At 42.0% G+C, this 12,421-nt stretch overlaps 6 protein-coding genes, 1 long non-coding RNA gene and 1 pseudogene across 10 annotated transcripts; 6 read left to right on the forward strand and 2 right to left on the reverse strand.

Moving 5' to 3' along the window:
- Positions 1–840: 840 nt before the first annotated feature.
- On the forward strand, positions 841–2,679 carry LOC13036406 (transcription factor Ouib-like). The gene is made up of 4 exons (XM_033385969.1): positions 841–1,060; positions 1,111–1,922; positions 1,983–2,105; positions 2,162–2,679. The coding sequence occupies exons 1-4, from the start codon at positions 911–913 to the stop codon at positions 2,286–2,288; spliced, it is 1,212 nt and encodes a 403-aa protein (XP_033241860.1). The 5' UTR covers positions 841–910; the 3' UTR covers positions 2,289–2,679.
- Positions 2,615–4,314, forward strand: LOC6897578 (transcription factor Ouib-like). Of its 2 annotated transcripts, XM_015182281.2 has the most exons (5): positions 2,615–2,754; positions 2,836–2,961; positions 3,046–3,824; positions 3,886–4,005; positions 4,066–4,314. In XM_015182281.2, exons 1-5 carry the CDS (start codon positions 2,644–2,646, stop codon positions 4,211–4,213), a joined length of 1,284 nt encoding a protein of 427 aa, XP_015037767.2. In that variant the 5' UTR covers positions 2,615–2,643; the 3' UTR covers positions 4,214–4,314. The 2 variants fall into 2 exon arrangements, with proteins under 2 accessions (XP_015037767.2, XP_002137723.3); XM_002137687.4 differs by lacking the exon at positions 2,615–2,754 and having other exon boundaries at positions 2,824–2,961.
- On the reverse strand, positions 2,639–4,456 carry LOC117185674 (uncharacterized). The gene is made up of 3 exons (XR_004471147.1): positions 4,351–4,456; positions 3,032–3,229; positions 2,639–2,973 (listed from the first exon to the last, which is right to left on the reverse strand). It is a non-coding gene; the product is annotated as an uncharacterized lncRNA (long non-coding RNA).
- Positions 4,457–4,527: 71 nt separating this feature from the next.
- Positions 4,528–6,163, forward strand: LOC117185673 (transcription factor Ouib-like). 2 transcript variants are annotated; one of them, XM_033385970.1, is made up of 4 exons: positions 4,528–4,760; positions 4,836–5,614; positions 5,671–5,793; positions 5,854–6,163. In XM_033385970.1, exons 1-4 carry the CDS (start codon positions 4,650–4,652, stop codon positions 5,987–5,989), a joined length of 1,149 nt encoding a protein of 382 aa, XP_033241861.1. In that variant the 5' UTR covers positions 4,528–4,649; the 3' UTR covers positions 5,990–6,163. The 2 variants fall into 2 exon arrangements, with proteins under 2 accessions (XP_033241861.1, XP_033241862.1); XM_033385971.1 differs by having other exon boundaries at positions 5,674–5,793.
- A 55-nt stretch (positions 6,164–6,218) lies between these two features.
- Positions 6,219–7,876, forward strand: LOC117183223 (transcription factor Ouib-like). 2 transcript variants are annotated; one of them, XM_033385968.1, is made up of 5 exons: positions 6,219–6,475; positions 6,533–6,787; positions 6,854–7,401; positions 7,461–7,580; positions 7,642–7,876. In XM_033385968.1, the coding sequence occupies exons 1-5, from the start codon at positions 6,365–6,367 to the stop codon at positions 7,775–7,777; spliced, it is 1,170 nt and encodes a 389-aa protein (XP_033241859.1). In that variant the 5' UTR covers positions 6,219–6,364; the 3' UTR covers positions 7,778–7,876. The 2 variants fall into 2 exon arrangements, with proteins under 2 accessions (XP_033241859.1, XP_033241858.1); XM_033385967.1 differs by having other exon boundaries at positions 6,220–6,475; positions 6,533–7,401.
- A 10-nt stretch (positions 7,877–7,886) lies between these two features.
- LOC6897579 (uncharacterized) lies at positions 7,887–8,565 on the forward strand (annotated as a pseudogene).
- A 557-nt stretch (positions 8,566–9,122) lies between these two features.
- On the forward strand, positions 9,123–10,809 carry LOC4802368 (zinc finger protein 200). Its single transcript, XM_001359260.5, has 4 exons — positions 9,123–9,394; positions 9,455–10,236; positions 10,293–10,538; positions 10,611–10,809. Exons 1-4 carry the CDS (start codon positions 9,224–9,226, stop codon positions 10,729–10,731), a joined length of 1,320 nt encoding a protein of 439 aa, XP_001359297.4. The 5' UTR covers positions 9,123–9,223; the 3' UTR covers positions 10,732–10,809.
- Zaf1 (ZAD and Architectural Function 1) lies at positions 10,802–12,379 on the reverse strand. Its single transcript, XM_001359263.4, has 4 exons — positions 12,067–12,379; positions 11,322–12,001; positions 11,119–11,253; positions 10,802–11,056 (listed from the first exon to the last, which is right to left on the reverse strand). Exons 1-4 carry the CDS (start codon positions 12,184–12,186, stop codon positions 10,837–10,839), a joined length of 1,155 nt encoding a protein of 384 aa, XP_001359300.3. The 5' UTR covers positions 12,187–12,379; the 3' UTR covers positions 10,802–10,836.
- Between the last annotated feature and the right edge of the window lie 42 nt (positions 12,380–12,421).

Genomic DNA, 12,421 nt, shown 5'->3' on the forward strand with positions numbered 1-12,421 from the left:
TATTTTTTCACATCCACGTCATTATAAGGTATATATATATATCAATATATCGATATATCTTCTTTGTTGATCGTTTGCGGGCGATTTTTTTCTGCGATAAGTGGAAATATTGATCTTTTGTTTTGAAAATAACGATGTTGCCAAGAATGAGTTACCTCATACATAGTTTATTAATGTTAGTTATTAATCTTGAGCCTCCGAGGTTTCTTAATCAGCAGTTACTCTGGCTATATAGACATAGCTGCCTGAGATCGTGGAACTCAATCTGGAGATGTCGTCGTCCTCATGAGTCGCAGATGTGTTCTGCTCCTTAGCTATGGCCTGGCACTATTGCCTTCACCAGGTTCAGGGTACCTCCTTGGGCGGCCAGTTCTGATGCCGGGGCCACTGGACCTCCTCCACAACGCGCAACCCTCTGCGTATAACAGTTGTTCATTGAAGTATGATTAGAGCAGGGTTTTAGTACGTTACTCACGGCTACGCACAGAATCGCCCACGCCCCTGCGAATCGGGGGAAAAACATCAAAAAGGAACAATATTGGAGAATGACTGAAATCAAAGGTTTCTGTTTCTTCGGTGACGAGTGAAACTTCTTCTGACTGTATCTGCATCTCTTGCGTATCTCTTCCAGTACCTATGTATATCATAGCTTGCAAATAACAGTTGACCGTTTTATTCTTCACTAACACGACCGAAAAGGGCATAAACACTCGCTCTCGCTCTGAGCAAGAGGCTCCATTTCCTTTTTTTTTTGTTGAGCGCTTTGAAACAAGATGTCAAGTGGCTATACTATATATTCAAAATACTCGTCATTATGGGATATCTCGATACATCGATATCAATATATCGAGTCGTGTAAAAAATAATATAGAATAAATATTATTTCATTTAGACAAAAGAAAGGCTCGAAATGGCACTTCCGTGTCGAACTTGCGGGGAGCATGCAGTAAATCCAAGGAAACTCTTTGACGAGAATGGAACCGACATATTGAACAACCTCCTCAAACTGACTGGCATCTGGGTAGGAATGACTCCGTGCAAAACATTCAAACTCACCTATGTACATATGTCTGTATATTGATACAAACACTACAACGAATTCAATTTCAGCTCACTAACAGGACAGGATTTCCATCACATATATGCGCATCCTGCCTTCAACACTCAAATGATGCCATGGCATTCAGAGAATTGTGTATAAGGACCAACAAACTTTGGTACATATCTGCAGATTCCAAACCAACTGACCAACCACTGAACCTGGACCCCCTAATGGAATATGATGAGGCGGCGATACCTGAGGAAAACAACGAATATGCCAAAGTGCAAATCGAAACTGTGTGGAAAGAAAGAAATAATTCAAGTCCTTTAAGCCATCTTACTTCGTCGCAACATCACAGGGAACCATATACTCGCAGAAAAAAAGCGAAGGAACAGTCTGAGAAAATAGATAACAATGGAGAGTTTCAAGATGAGCTTTTGGATTTCGACCCCCTTTTAAATGAGGATGCTGGGGTTGTCCCTAAGGAGGAAAATCCTGATGAAGTCAAAGATAAAGGCAGTTCTTTGTCAAGCCGCAAGTCACGATTAGATTCGAGCTCTGTTCCTAAGAAGGGATTACTGCGTGGTTCCAGAAAATCAAATATTGATCCACTGGCAAAGAAACACCGGTATCGGTCCATTCGGGGTTTTTACTGCGACCAATGCGGAAAATGCTTCAAGGATAAAAGCAATCTTAACGTACATTTGAAGCGGCACACAGGCGTCAAGCAGTTTGAATGCGAGGAATGTGGTCGCAAAGAGTTTACTATGCACCTATTGAGCCTTCACATGAGGATAAAACATAATGGGGAGCTGCCATACTCATGCAAGCATTGTGGACAAGGCTTTGACAACTGCACAAAACGTTTAAGGCATGAAAGGTGGGTAATTGCATAGAGTCTAGTGATTGTCAGACCAACCACAGATTGCATTTTCCTCAGGACAACACACAATGAGTGCCCAGATACTCGAGCTTACGTTTGTCATGTTTGTAGAAAAGCCTTCAAACGAAAGTTGTCCTTGAAGCGTCATGAGCTCGTACACACGGGTGAACAACCATTCCAGTAAGTTGAAATACATATCATATTTGCACAGTATATTTGTAAATGTTTATCCACAGTTGCGAGACTTGCCACGTATCTTTCAACCGCAAATCTAGCTTACGAACCCACAACCGATCGATGCTGCACATTAAGAAAGTTGAACAGGAATCTCAGATAAATGAAATTATGGACGAGGGTACATAACGCGACAGGTTTTACCCTGGATGGTCATGCTTGTTAGATGAAAATCTAAAAGTAGTCAGTTCAATTAAGCATTTCCATCTCGGGGGAAGATAAATTACCCTCTTTAATGGGTTAGTTTTAAATTTGTGAACATTCGCGCATTAAAAGAACACTGCAGAAAAAGCAAAATCTAAGACCAAAGCAATCAATCGAAGCTGTGATGTAAAAATATTTGAAAACGTTCGCACGTTAAACCGAACTGCAGTCGTTTCCCTAAGTACTTCTTGAACTGGGCATAACCAATGGGTTTGTTCAATGCACATTTTATTCATTCAGTCGAAATGTCCTTGCTACATTAAAAATAAAATAACCATTGATGATCTATTTTATTGTCAAATGGATTGAGAAAATACGATATAAAATGGCTTTTTTGCTAAATTTGTTGTCGTTTGTTTGTCTGAACCACTCACAATGCAACGCGTTTGCGGTAAGTGCCAGTCACATTGTTAGCGGACATTTACAGAACAAACAAACACAAAATAATGTATAATAAACTTCTTTAATTTAGAGAGAAAGTCCCGAAATGGCGCTTCCGTGTCGAACTTGCGGGGAGCATGCAGTAAATCCAAGGAAACTCTTTGACGAGAATGGAAACGACATATTGAAAGATATTCTCAAATTGACAGGCGTCTGGGTAGGAATGAGGCTGTGGAAATCACCCATGGATGCGTGCATATTGATACAAACACTAAATTACTACTTACTACTTAAATTTCAGCTTACTAACAGGACAGGATTTCCATCACATATATGCGCCTCCTGTCTGCAACAGACAAATGAAGCCATGGGATTCAGAGAATTGTGTATAAGGACGAACAAACTTTGGTACACAACTGCCGATTCCAAAACAACTGACGCAGTGCACCCGGACCCCCTAATGGGAAATGAGGGAGCGGCAATACCTAAGGAAAACAAAGAATATGTTAAAGTGGAAATTGAAACTCTGTATGAGGAAATACAGCCAGCAAGTCCGTTGAGCCCTCATGCCTCGTCGAATCGTCAAAGTGAAGAAGACAATATAGCTAATGATGGAGATGTTCATGACGACTTCTTGGACTTGGACCTCCTGATAAATGAGGAGGATGCTGCGATTGTCGTTGAAGAGGAGAATAATGATGAAATCAATGATATACCAAGTCCTTTGTCAAGTCCTAAGTCACGATTAGATTCCTGCTCTGTTACTACAAAAGGAGTATTGCGTGGTTCCAGAAAATCAAATGTTGATCCTTTACCAAAGAGAAAACGGTATCGATCCACTCGTGGTTATTACTGCGACCAATGCGGCAAATGGTTTAAGGATAAATGCAATCTTAATGTACATTTGAAGCGGCACACTGGCGTTAAGCAGTTTGAGTGCGAGGAATGTGGTCGCAAGGAGTTGACTATGCACCTTTTGAGCCTGCACATACGAGTAAAACATAAAGGAGAGCTACCGTACACTTGCAAGTACTGTGGACAGCGATTTGACAACTGCATAAAACGTTTAAATCATGAAAGGTGGGTAATTGCATAGAATCTAGTGAGTGCTCAGACTAACAACAGATTGTATTCTCCTCAGGCATCACAAGGAGTTTCCAGATATTCGACCTCACGTCTGTCCTGTTTGTGGAAAAGCCTTCCAACTTAAGGCAGCCTTGAGGAGGCATGAGATTGTGCACACGGGGGAACAGCCATTTCAGTAAGTTAATGTACAGCTTATCTTTACACAATAAAATTGTTCATAAATGTGTCTCCACAGCTGTGAGACGTGCGACGTATTCTTTAACCGAAAATCCAGCTTACAAACCCACAACCGATCGAAGCTACATATTAAAAAAATTCAACAGGATCAGACCAAAACTCAGATAGATGTATTAACGGACGAAGATAACCAATGCAAGAAGTAGTAAATAAAATTACTCTTGATTGTGTGTGTTCGTGTGACTTATTTTTAAATGTTTCAACATTCGCGCATTAAAATAAACTGAAGAAAAAATAGATACTGTGGCCAAAATAATAGTTCCAAACAAAAATTTTCTAATACTTGTAAATGTTGGCACGTTAGACTTCAGTGCATGGGTCAATGGACATTTTATCCATTGAATCCAAATACTCGTGCCACATTAAATATAAAATAAGACGATATGAAGTATTTTTATTGTATTGATTGTCGAATGGATTTAGAAAATACGAAAAAAATATGTTATTTTGCGAATGGCCTTAGCAGCAGTCACAATGCAACGCGTTTGCGGCAAGTGCCAGTCACATTGTTAGCGGACATTTACAGAACAAAAACAAAATAAAACATAATAAACCTCTTTAATTTAGAGAGAAAGTCCCGAAATGGCGCTTCTGTGTCGAACTTGCGGGGAGCATGCAGTAAATCCAAGGAAACTCTTTGACGAGAATGGAAACGACATATTGAAAGACATTCTCAAATTGACAGGCGTCTGGGTAGGAATGAGGCTGTGGAAATCACCTATGGATGTGTGTATATTGATACAAACACTAAATCGAGTTCAATTTCAGCTCACTAACAGGAGAGGATTTCCATCACATATATGCGCCTCCTGTCTGCAACAGACAAATGAAGCCATGGGATTCAGAGAATTGTGTATAAGGACGAACAAATTTTGGTACACAACTGCCGATTCCAAAACAACTGACGCAGTGCACACGGACCCCCTAATGGGAAATGAGGGAGCGGCAATACCTAAGGAAAACAAAGAATATGTTAAAGTCGAAATTGAAACTCTGTATGAGGAAATACAGCCAGCAAGTCCATTGAGCCCTCACGGCTCGTCGAATCGTCAAAGTGAACAATATAATATAGCTAATGATAGAGAGGTTTTTGACAACGTCTTAGACTTGGACCGCCTGATAAATGAGGAGGATGCTGCGATTGTCGTTGAAGAGGAGAATAATGAAGAAATGAATGATATACCAAGTCCTCTGTCAAGTCCTAAGTCACGATTAGATTCCTGCTCTGTTACTACAAAAAAAGTATTGCGTGGTTCCAGAAAATCAAATGTTGATCCTTTACCAAAGAAAAAACGGTATCGATCCACTCGTGGTTTTTACTGTGACCAATGCGGAAAATGGTTTAAGGATAAATGCAATCTTAATGTACATTTGAAGCGGCACACTGGCGTTAAGCAGTTTGAGTGCGAAGAATGTGGTCGCAAGGAGTTGACTATGCACCTTTTGAGCCTGCACATACGAGTAAAACATAAAGGAGAGCTACCGTACTCGTGCAAATACTGTGGACAGCGATTTGACAACTGCATAAAACGTTTAAATCATGAAAGGTGGGTAATTGCATAGGGTCTAGTGTCAGACCAACCACAGTTTGCATTTTCCTCAGGAGAAAACACAAGGAGTGCCCGGATACTCGACCTCACGTCTGTCCTGTATGCGGAAAGGCCTTCACCCGTAAGGCAGAGTTGAAGAGGCATGAGATCGTGCATACGGGCGAACAGCCATTCCAGTAAGTTAAAGTAAAGCTTATATTTACACTTTACATTTATTTAAACGTGTTTTTCCACAGCTGCGAGACCTGCGACGTTTACTTTAACCAAAATTCCAGCTTAAAAACACACAACCGCTCGAAGTTGCATATTAAAAAAGTTGGACAGGATCGGACCAGAATTCAGATAGATGTATTTACGGACGAGGATACTTAACGAAACAAGTAAATGGCCCTTGATTGTGTGTGGCTTATTTTTAAATGATTCCACATTTGCGCAGAAAAGGAAGACTGAAAAGAAACAAATACTGAGGCCGAAATAGTAATGTTAATGGATATTTTATCCATTGAATCCAAATACTCGTGCTACATTAAATATAAAACAAGACGATATGAAGTATTCTTATTGTATTGATTGACGAATGGATTTTGAAAATACGAAAAAAAATATGTTATTTTGCGAATGGCCTTAGCAGCAGTCACAATGCAACGCGTTTGCGGCAAGTGCCAGTCACATTGTTAGCGGACATTTACAGAACAAAAACAAAATAAAACATAATAAACCTCTTTAATTTAGAGAGAAAGTCCCGAAATGGCGCTTCTGTGTCGAACTTGCGGGGAGCATGCAGTAAATCCAAGGAAACTCTTTGACGAGAATGGAAACGACATATTGAACGACATCCTCAAACTGACAGGCATCTGGGTAGAAATGAGGCCGTAGAATTCATTCATATAAACATTAAATCGAGTTAAATTTCAGCTTACTAACAGGGTAGGATTTCCATCACATATATGCGCCTCCTGCCTGCAACAGTCAAATGAAGCCATGGCATTCAGAGATCTTTGTATAAGGACAAACAACCTTTGGTACGAAACACACGATGCTGATTTTAAAAGGGCTGATGACGCAGTGCACATGAACCCCTTAATTAGTAACGATAAAGCACCGAAGCCAGATGAAACTAAGGAATATTTCACAGTGGAAATTGAAACTCTGTGTGAGGAATTAAAGCCAGTAAGTCCTTTGAGCCATCATGGTAAATCAGATGCATTTTACAAGAAAGTTTCGTCGTGTCGTCAGCGAAATCCATCAAATATGCTCAAAAGAGCCGTGAAAGAACAATCTGAGAAAATAGATAATAATGGAGAGTTTCATGATGAGCTTTTGGACTTCGACCCCCTGATAAATGAGGATGCTGAGCTTGTCCTTGACGAGGAAGATCATGATGAAGACAAAGTTAGTAAAAGGCCTTTGTCAAGTCGTAAGTCACGGTTAGATTCGTGCTCTGTTCCTAAGAAACGGGTATTTCGTGGATCCAGAAAATCAGATGTTGATCCAGTTATAAAACCTGAAAAGAATATTGCCAAGAAGCGATATAGAAGAGCCATTGGTGGTTTTTGCTGCGACCAATGCGGGAAATGGTTCAAAGATAAAAGCAATCTTAATGTACATTTGACGCGCCACACAGGCGTCAAGCAGTTTGAATGTGAGGAGTGTGGTCGCAAGGAGTTTACTATGCACCTTTTGAGCCTGCACATACGAGTAAAACATAATGGGGAGCTGCCATACTCGTGCAAGTACTGTGGACAGCGCTTTGACAACTGCATAAAACGATTAAGGCATGAAAGGTTGGTAACTGTGTGGGGTCCAATGAGTGTCAGACCAACCAAAACTTGTTTTTTCTCAGGCAACACAAGGAGTGCCCAGATATCCGACCTCACGTCTGCCTTGTTTGCGGAAAAGCCTTTCAACTTAAGAGAGCCTTGAGGATGCATGAGATCGTACACACTGGGGAACAGCCGTTCCAGTAAGTTGAAATGCGTCTATATATTTTCACTTTATATTTTATCATACATGTTTATCCACAGCTGCGAGACCTGCGACGTATACTTCAACCGCAAATCCAGCTTACAGACCCACAACCGATCGAAGTTGCATATTAAAAAAGTTGGTCAGGATCAGAACAAAATTCAGATAGATGTCGTTACGGACGAGGATACGTAATGCAACAAGTAGTTAATAAAGTATCCGTGATCCGTGTGTGCGGTGAAACATTTCAAACATGTTGAAACATTCGCGCTTAAATAAATTGCTGTTTAGATAGATATCAAAACAAAACCAAAAGCAAAAACCAAAACCAATTGATCAGACTTCCTGGCTCCCCCCTAAAGATCTTTATGATCAGAGGAACAGTGCCCTGTTGTACCACATAGAGGCAATAACTGGAGTCTGGGTACGCATAAAATTCACATAATCAAACGGCTTTATCTTTTTAACTTATTGTAGATAAGGGGACTGCAGGGTATGCCTCATCACATGTGCCCCAATGCCAGGAAACCCTGCAGAAAGCCATTGAGTTCCGGGAGAACTGCATAACAACTGAATTCAAGCTCACCCAAGAAGCCCAGAACACCGATATAGAAACTGAGGAAATGGAAACTGAGTTGGAGAATGTATTATACGAACAGTCAACAGAGCAAAACGAAGGCTTTTCAGAGTCGGAGCTACTTTCTGATATAGAATATTCGCTAAGCTATCAGAAGGAACTGTGGACCAGCAGGCGATGGTCCGTGCCCAACCGAACCCACAGTGGAGCTTCAAACAGTAGTATCATCGGATGCATTCAGTGTGTTGTACTGGCCTATCGAACAAAAGATCCAAACGCCAAGGCCAAAACGATCCAAGCTAACCAATGAGGAAAAGAATCTTACGCGGCGGGAACAATTACTTATTGTCTGAGCTACGTCTGCGAGCAGTGTGGACACGCTTTTCGTATGGCTGGCCACCTACAGATGCATATGCTTCGTCACAGCGGCGTCAAGAAATTTGAGTGCCCGAAATGTTTCAAGAAATTCTACAACTCGTACTTGCGGGACAGTCATCTACGCGTTCGTCACAACGGAGATCTGACCCATATAGCTGATATTCGACGGAAGATCACAATTGAGGGAATCGTCGTATTTGTTGAATCGGTAATGGCCCGGTTGACAACATTTAAATCCTTGTCGCTCATATTCAAAAAAGTTAGATTTGGCGCGCACCACTCGTAACCAGCCGATAGTATCGATAACCGAACTTGAATCGGGTAAGGACATCGTTTTCGTTTAAACGTTTTTTACAAAAAATACAATTAAAGCAAGGATTAAAAACTATTCAATCTTGTAAAACATTTATTCATAAATGGGATAAAATTATGATGGCATACCTAAATGTTCTATATAGCTGGTAATATTCGTCGGAATATCAAAAACGAGGAATATGCAAAATATCACTTGAATTCGTCAGTATATTTAGGGTATATTTTGAAAATGAGGCGGTATGTTTCGGTATATTTCTGAGGGTCAGACCGTATGTTCGATCTGCGATATTTCCGCGGTCACACTGATCACTAGCATCCAAAACACTGTTGTTATCCCCAAAAATTGATCTTTTGGCATCTATTGGGGCACGATGGATGAAAATGCAGCGTCTGCAGTGAAACTAAAATGCAGAACATGCTTGGGAGAGTTCGAAGAGGTGACAATGAGTGCTTTGTTTGAAGCAGACGAGGCGGATGTGGATGCAGAGGACGCCGGGAATGAAGATCTCAGTGAAAAGTTTCAGTTCTGTTGCGGGATAAAGGTAGGCAAATCAGCAATTAAGAACTATAATACAATTTTCCATCATCTAAAATTTGTACAGATTCGCAACTCTCATCGGCTGCCATCTAAGGTGTGCAGCAAGTGCCGTGAATTCGTTTACATGTGGTTTAGATTTCGCACAATGGTTCTTAATTCGCAAGTTTATTTGGAGACATGCTTCTCGGATGGCGAGCAGGCCGAGGATTTCAAGCAAGTCAGCAATAGCGAGTTTATGAAACACATGTACCAGAACCTTCAAGTCAATTGTGGCCTTGAAAATCAGTACCAGGATGACAGCCCCCAGGAAGAATTGGACGATATAACTGCGCAGTATCAAGAGATTTTCGACGGTGTCAACTATGTCACTGATAATGAAGAGCTTGTGGCCAATGAGCCAGTCACCGATGCCGACGACCAACCGAAGGAACAAGCTGAGGAAATTATGATTGTAAACGTTCAACCATTTGATCAAGATCTAGTTGCGGATGAAACCATCACGCCCGGCGACGATGGTCAAATAGTCGAGGACTCTCCCATAATGAATGAGGACTACTGCGATGTTGATGATTTTGATGACAGTAATATAGACTTTCTGTCGCCAACACCATCGCCAGAACCGAAGCCCAGCACTGCCCAGAACAAACGCCGGCCAGGTAGGCCCCGCAAGCCAGACAATGAACTAAAATGCAAGCGCAAGAATACAAGTCCTGGGGAACCAGAAACAGAGTTTAAACGCTTGCCCACGAAATTCATATGCAGCCTGTGTGGCAACGTATATCATAAGAAGTCTATCTTTACCTCACACATGATGGCCCATGCCGACTACAAGCCCCACCAGTGCGAGTAAGAAAGAAGGCACTGTCCTACCATGTCATCTTCCTAACCATGTCTCTTTGTAGAATATGTGACAAATCGTTCCGCCAAATGGGTGAGCTCCGGGCCCACATTCGTCGTCACACGGGCGAACGACCGTACAAGTGTATGTATTGCGAGCGTCACTTTTACGACCGCAGCGAAAGGGTGCGCCATGAGCGAGTCCATACCAACACTCGACCTTACGAGTGCAAGGAGTGCGGCAAGGCCTTTACGCACCCAGCCATCCTCAAGAACCACAGTCTGGTGCATTCCGGCGAAAAGAACTACAAGTAATAGAGCACCGCACCGCAGTAAAGAGTGTCATTTTGTCTAATGCAAAACATTGTTTTCTCCGATTTCAGTTGCGCAGTATGCTCTAAGTCCTTTACCCTGATGCACCAGTTGAAGGCCCATCAGCAGACGATAATCCACAGAAACATGGAGGAACAGGCAATGGCTAATTCCACGGACCACACGGACTAGCTTAAGCTCTAGGATACTTTGCTTTTTTTAAGACAAACTATTTTTAAGAGTGCAATATAAGCTAAACGTATAGGAGAATCTTTGATTTCGATTTGTATTTTCTGGCTATGACGAGGGATCACGATCCTCGAATACCATCATCATATGTGCGTGAGTGTTTAGGTGGGCTTTTAACTGGTGCGGCAAGCGGAATTTTTTGTTGCATTTTAAACATGCGTGGGCCTTTTCCTTCGAGTGCGTTAGAATGTGTGCCTTTCGGGTGGAGGATAGGGCAAAGGTTTTTTGGCAAATGTGGCAGGCATATGGTCGCTCATTCGTGTGCATCCTGAAATTGAAACCCACATATGCATTAGCGATAATTTCCATGGAGCGCTGGACGCATCCTACCGTTCGTGCTTTCGATGTGTGCTGCGATCGGCAAAGCATCGCAAGCAATGTTCACATTTATAAGGCTTCTCCCCCGTGTGGGTTCTGATGTGTGTGTTCAGGTTACAGCTGGCGCTGAAGCGTTTGAAGCAAACTCTAAATATATATAGATATCTTGTGTTATTTTGTCTGCGCTTTATATTATTCATCAGGAGGAGACTTACTCGCATTCGTATGATCGCTCGTTTAGGTGGGTGCGCATGTGGTCAGCTAACTTTGACGAACTGTTGTAGGTGTTGCTGCAGACAATGCACCTGTGTCTTTCCGGAACACAGGCTACTGCGAGATCTATTTCATATTCGGTGGAAGGTTGCGGCTTTATTGTAGAATTATCCTGTGCATTGTCGTTTTCTGCGAGATAATCTTCATATGAGCCCACGTTAATGCATAATGCAACGTCCCCATTAACCTGGTCGTTTATTTTGTATTCTATGCTGTCTGTGGAGGTCAGATAGCCCGCATTTTCTTCAGAAGACTCGTTCATATGTGTGTGAAATGCAGGCGAATCTTGCACTGTAGGCGAATCTTGTGATAATTCAACGAGGGTTTCAATTCCGTCGTCCAGACTTGATTCGTCTGCTAAAATACTGTCCCCGGAATAGTCAATTTTGTGATCCTCCTCCTGTCTTTCTAATATCATTTGTTTCCTCGCACGCCTTCGCTTTTCAACGACGGCCTCTGTACTTTTGGGTATTTTAAACACCGACGAGGACATTGCCTGGCGTACGAGACTTTTAAGCTGCTCATCGGCCTGCTTGCAGGTGGTGACAAATTTGTGCACTTCCTCCAACATGTGAATGCATGCTGCGCATATTTTATCAGGCAAGCCATCGTCCAGAACCACCTTAAAACACACAGAACAGAAAGCATAAGAAATAAATGTTGCTGATTTTAGCGTCGCGTACTCACATTGAGCCCCGCATACTCGTTCAAATACTTGGGGGCATCAGAATTGAACAGCGACTGCAGATTTGTCGTTTCCTCGCTTTTGCACGTTCTACACATGCTCCACTTGATGCTGATCTCCATTATTGCTAATTCTTTCGTGCCCTGTGCCCTGGTTTGCTCGATTAATCCGTTTCAAATATGCTAGTCCAGGTTCTTTATTTTGGTGTGGCTGTAGGACGACGCACTTAGCCCATTGATGGCCACTGGGTATTGTAGTACCTCCGACAATTCTATACCGCACAATCATTTCAGACAGCTTCGGTTGTCACTAATGGAGTAGAAAAGATTTAACACTCATATGCAAACACACCTGGCG

The sequence above is a fragment of the Drosophila pseudoobscura genome, chromosome 2 (assembly GCF_009870125.1).
Source record: "Drosophila pseudoobscura strain MV-25-SWS-2005 chromosome 2, UCI_Dpse_MV25, whole genome shotgun sequence".
NCBI lineage: Eukaryota > Metazoa > Arthropoda > Insecta > Diptera > Drosophilidae > Drosophila > Drosophila pseudoobscura.

Coding starts and splice junctions, on each gene's coding strand:
- LOC13036406 (XM_033385969.1), top strand. CDS start 911: ATGGCACTTCCGTGTCGAACTTGCGGGGAGCATGCAGTAAATCCAAGG. Junction 1,923..1,982: donor AAACGTTTAAGGCATGAAAG/GTGGGTAATTGC, acceptor CATTTTCCTCAG/GACAACACACAATGAGTGCC. Junction 2,106..2,161: donor ACGGGTGAACAACCATTCCA/GTAAGTTGAAAT, acceptor GTTTATCCACAG/TTGCGAGACTTGCCACGTAT.
- LOC6897578 (XM_015182281.2), top strand. CDS start 2,644: ATGATCTATTTTATTGTCAAATGGATTGAGAAAATACGATATAAAATG. Junction 2,755..2,835: donor CACAATGCAACGCGTTTGCG/GTAAGTGCCAGT, acceptor TCTTTAATTTAG/AGAGAAAGTCCCGAAATGGC. Junction 2,962..3,045: donor TCAAATTGACAGGCGTCTGG/GTAGGAATGAGG, acceptor CTTAAATTTCAG/CTTACTAACAGGACAGGATT.
- LOC117185673 (XM_033385970.1), top strand. CDS start 4,650: ATGGCGCTTCTGTGTCGAACTTGCGGGGAGCATGCAGTAAATCCAAGG. Junction 4,761..4,835: donor TCAAATTGACAGGCGTCTGG/GTAGGAATGAGG, acceptor GTTCAATTTCAG/CTCACTAACAGGAGAGGATT. Junction 5,615..5,670: donor AAACGTTTAAATCATGAAAG/GTGGGTAATTGC, acceptor CATTTTCCTCAG/GAGAAAACACAAGGAGTGCC.
- LOC117183223 (XM_033385967.1), top strand. CDS start 6,365: ATGGCGCTTCTGTGTCGAACTTGCGGGGAGCATGCAGTAAATCCAAGG. Junction 6,476..6,532: donor TCAAACTGACAGGCATCTGG/GTAGAAATGAGG, acceptor GTTAAATTTCAG/CTTACTAACAGGGTAGGATT. Junction 7,402..7,460: donor AAACGATTAAGGCATGAAAG/GTTGGTAACTGT, acceptor GTTTTTTCTCAG/GCAACACAAGGAGTGCCCAG.
- LOC4802368 (XM_001359260.5), top strand. CDS start 9,224: ATGGATGAAAATGCAGCGTCTGCAGTGAAACTAAAATGCAGAACATGC. Junction 9,395..9,454: donor AGTTCTGTTGCGGGATAAAG/GTAGGCAAATCA, acceptor AAATTTGTACAG/ATTCGCAACTCTCATCGGCT. Junction 10,237..10,292: donor TACAAGCCCCACCAGTGCGA/GTAAGAAAGAAG, acceptor GTCTCTTTGTAG/AATATGTGACAAATCGTTCC.
- Zaf1 (XM_001359263.4), bottom strand. CDS start 12,186: ATGGAGATCAGCATCAAGTGGAGCATGTGTAGAACGTGCAAAAGCGAG. Junction 12,002..12,066: donor ACGAGTATGCGGGGCTCAAT/GTGAGTACGCGA, acceptor GTGTGTTTTAAG/GTGGTTCTGGACGATGGCTT. Junction 11,057..11,118: donor ACACATCGAAAGCACGAACG/GTAGGATGCGTC, acceptor TTTCAATTTCAG/GATGCACACGAATGAGCGAC.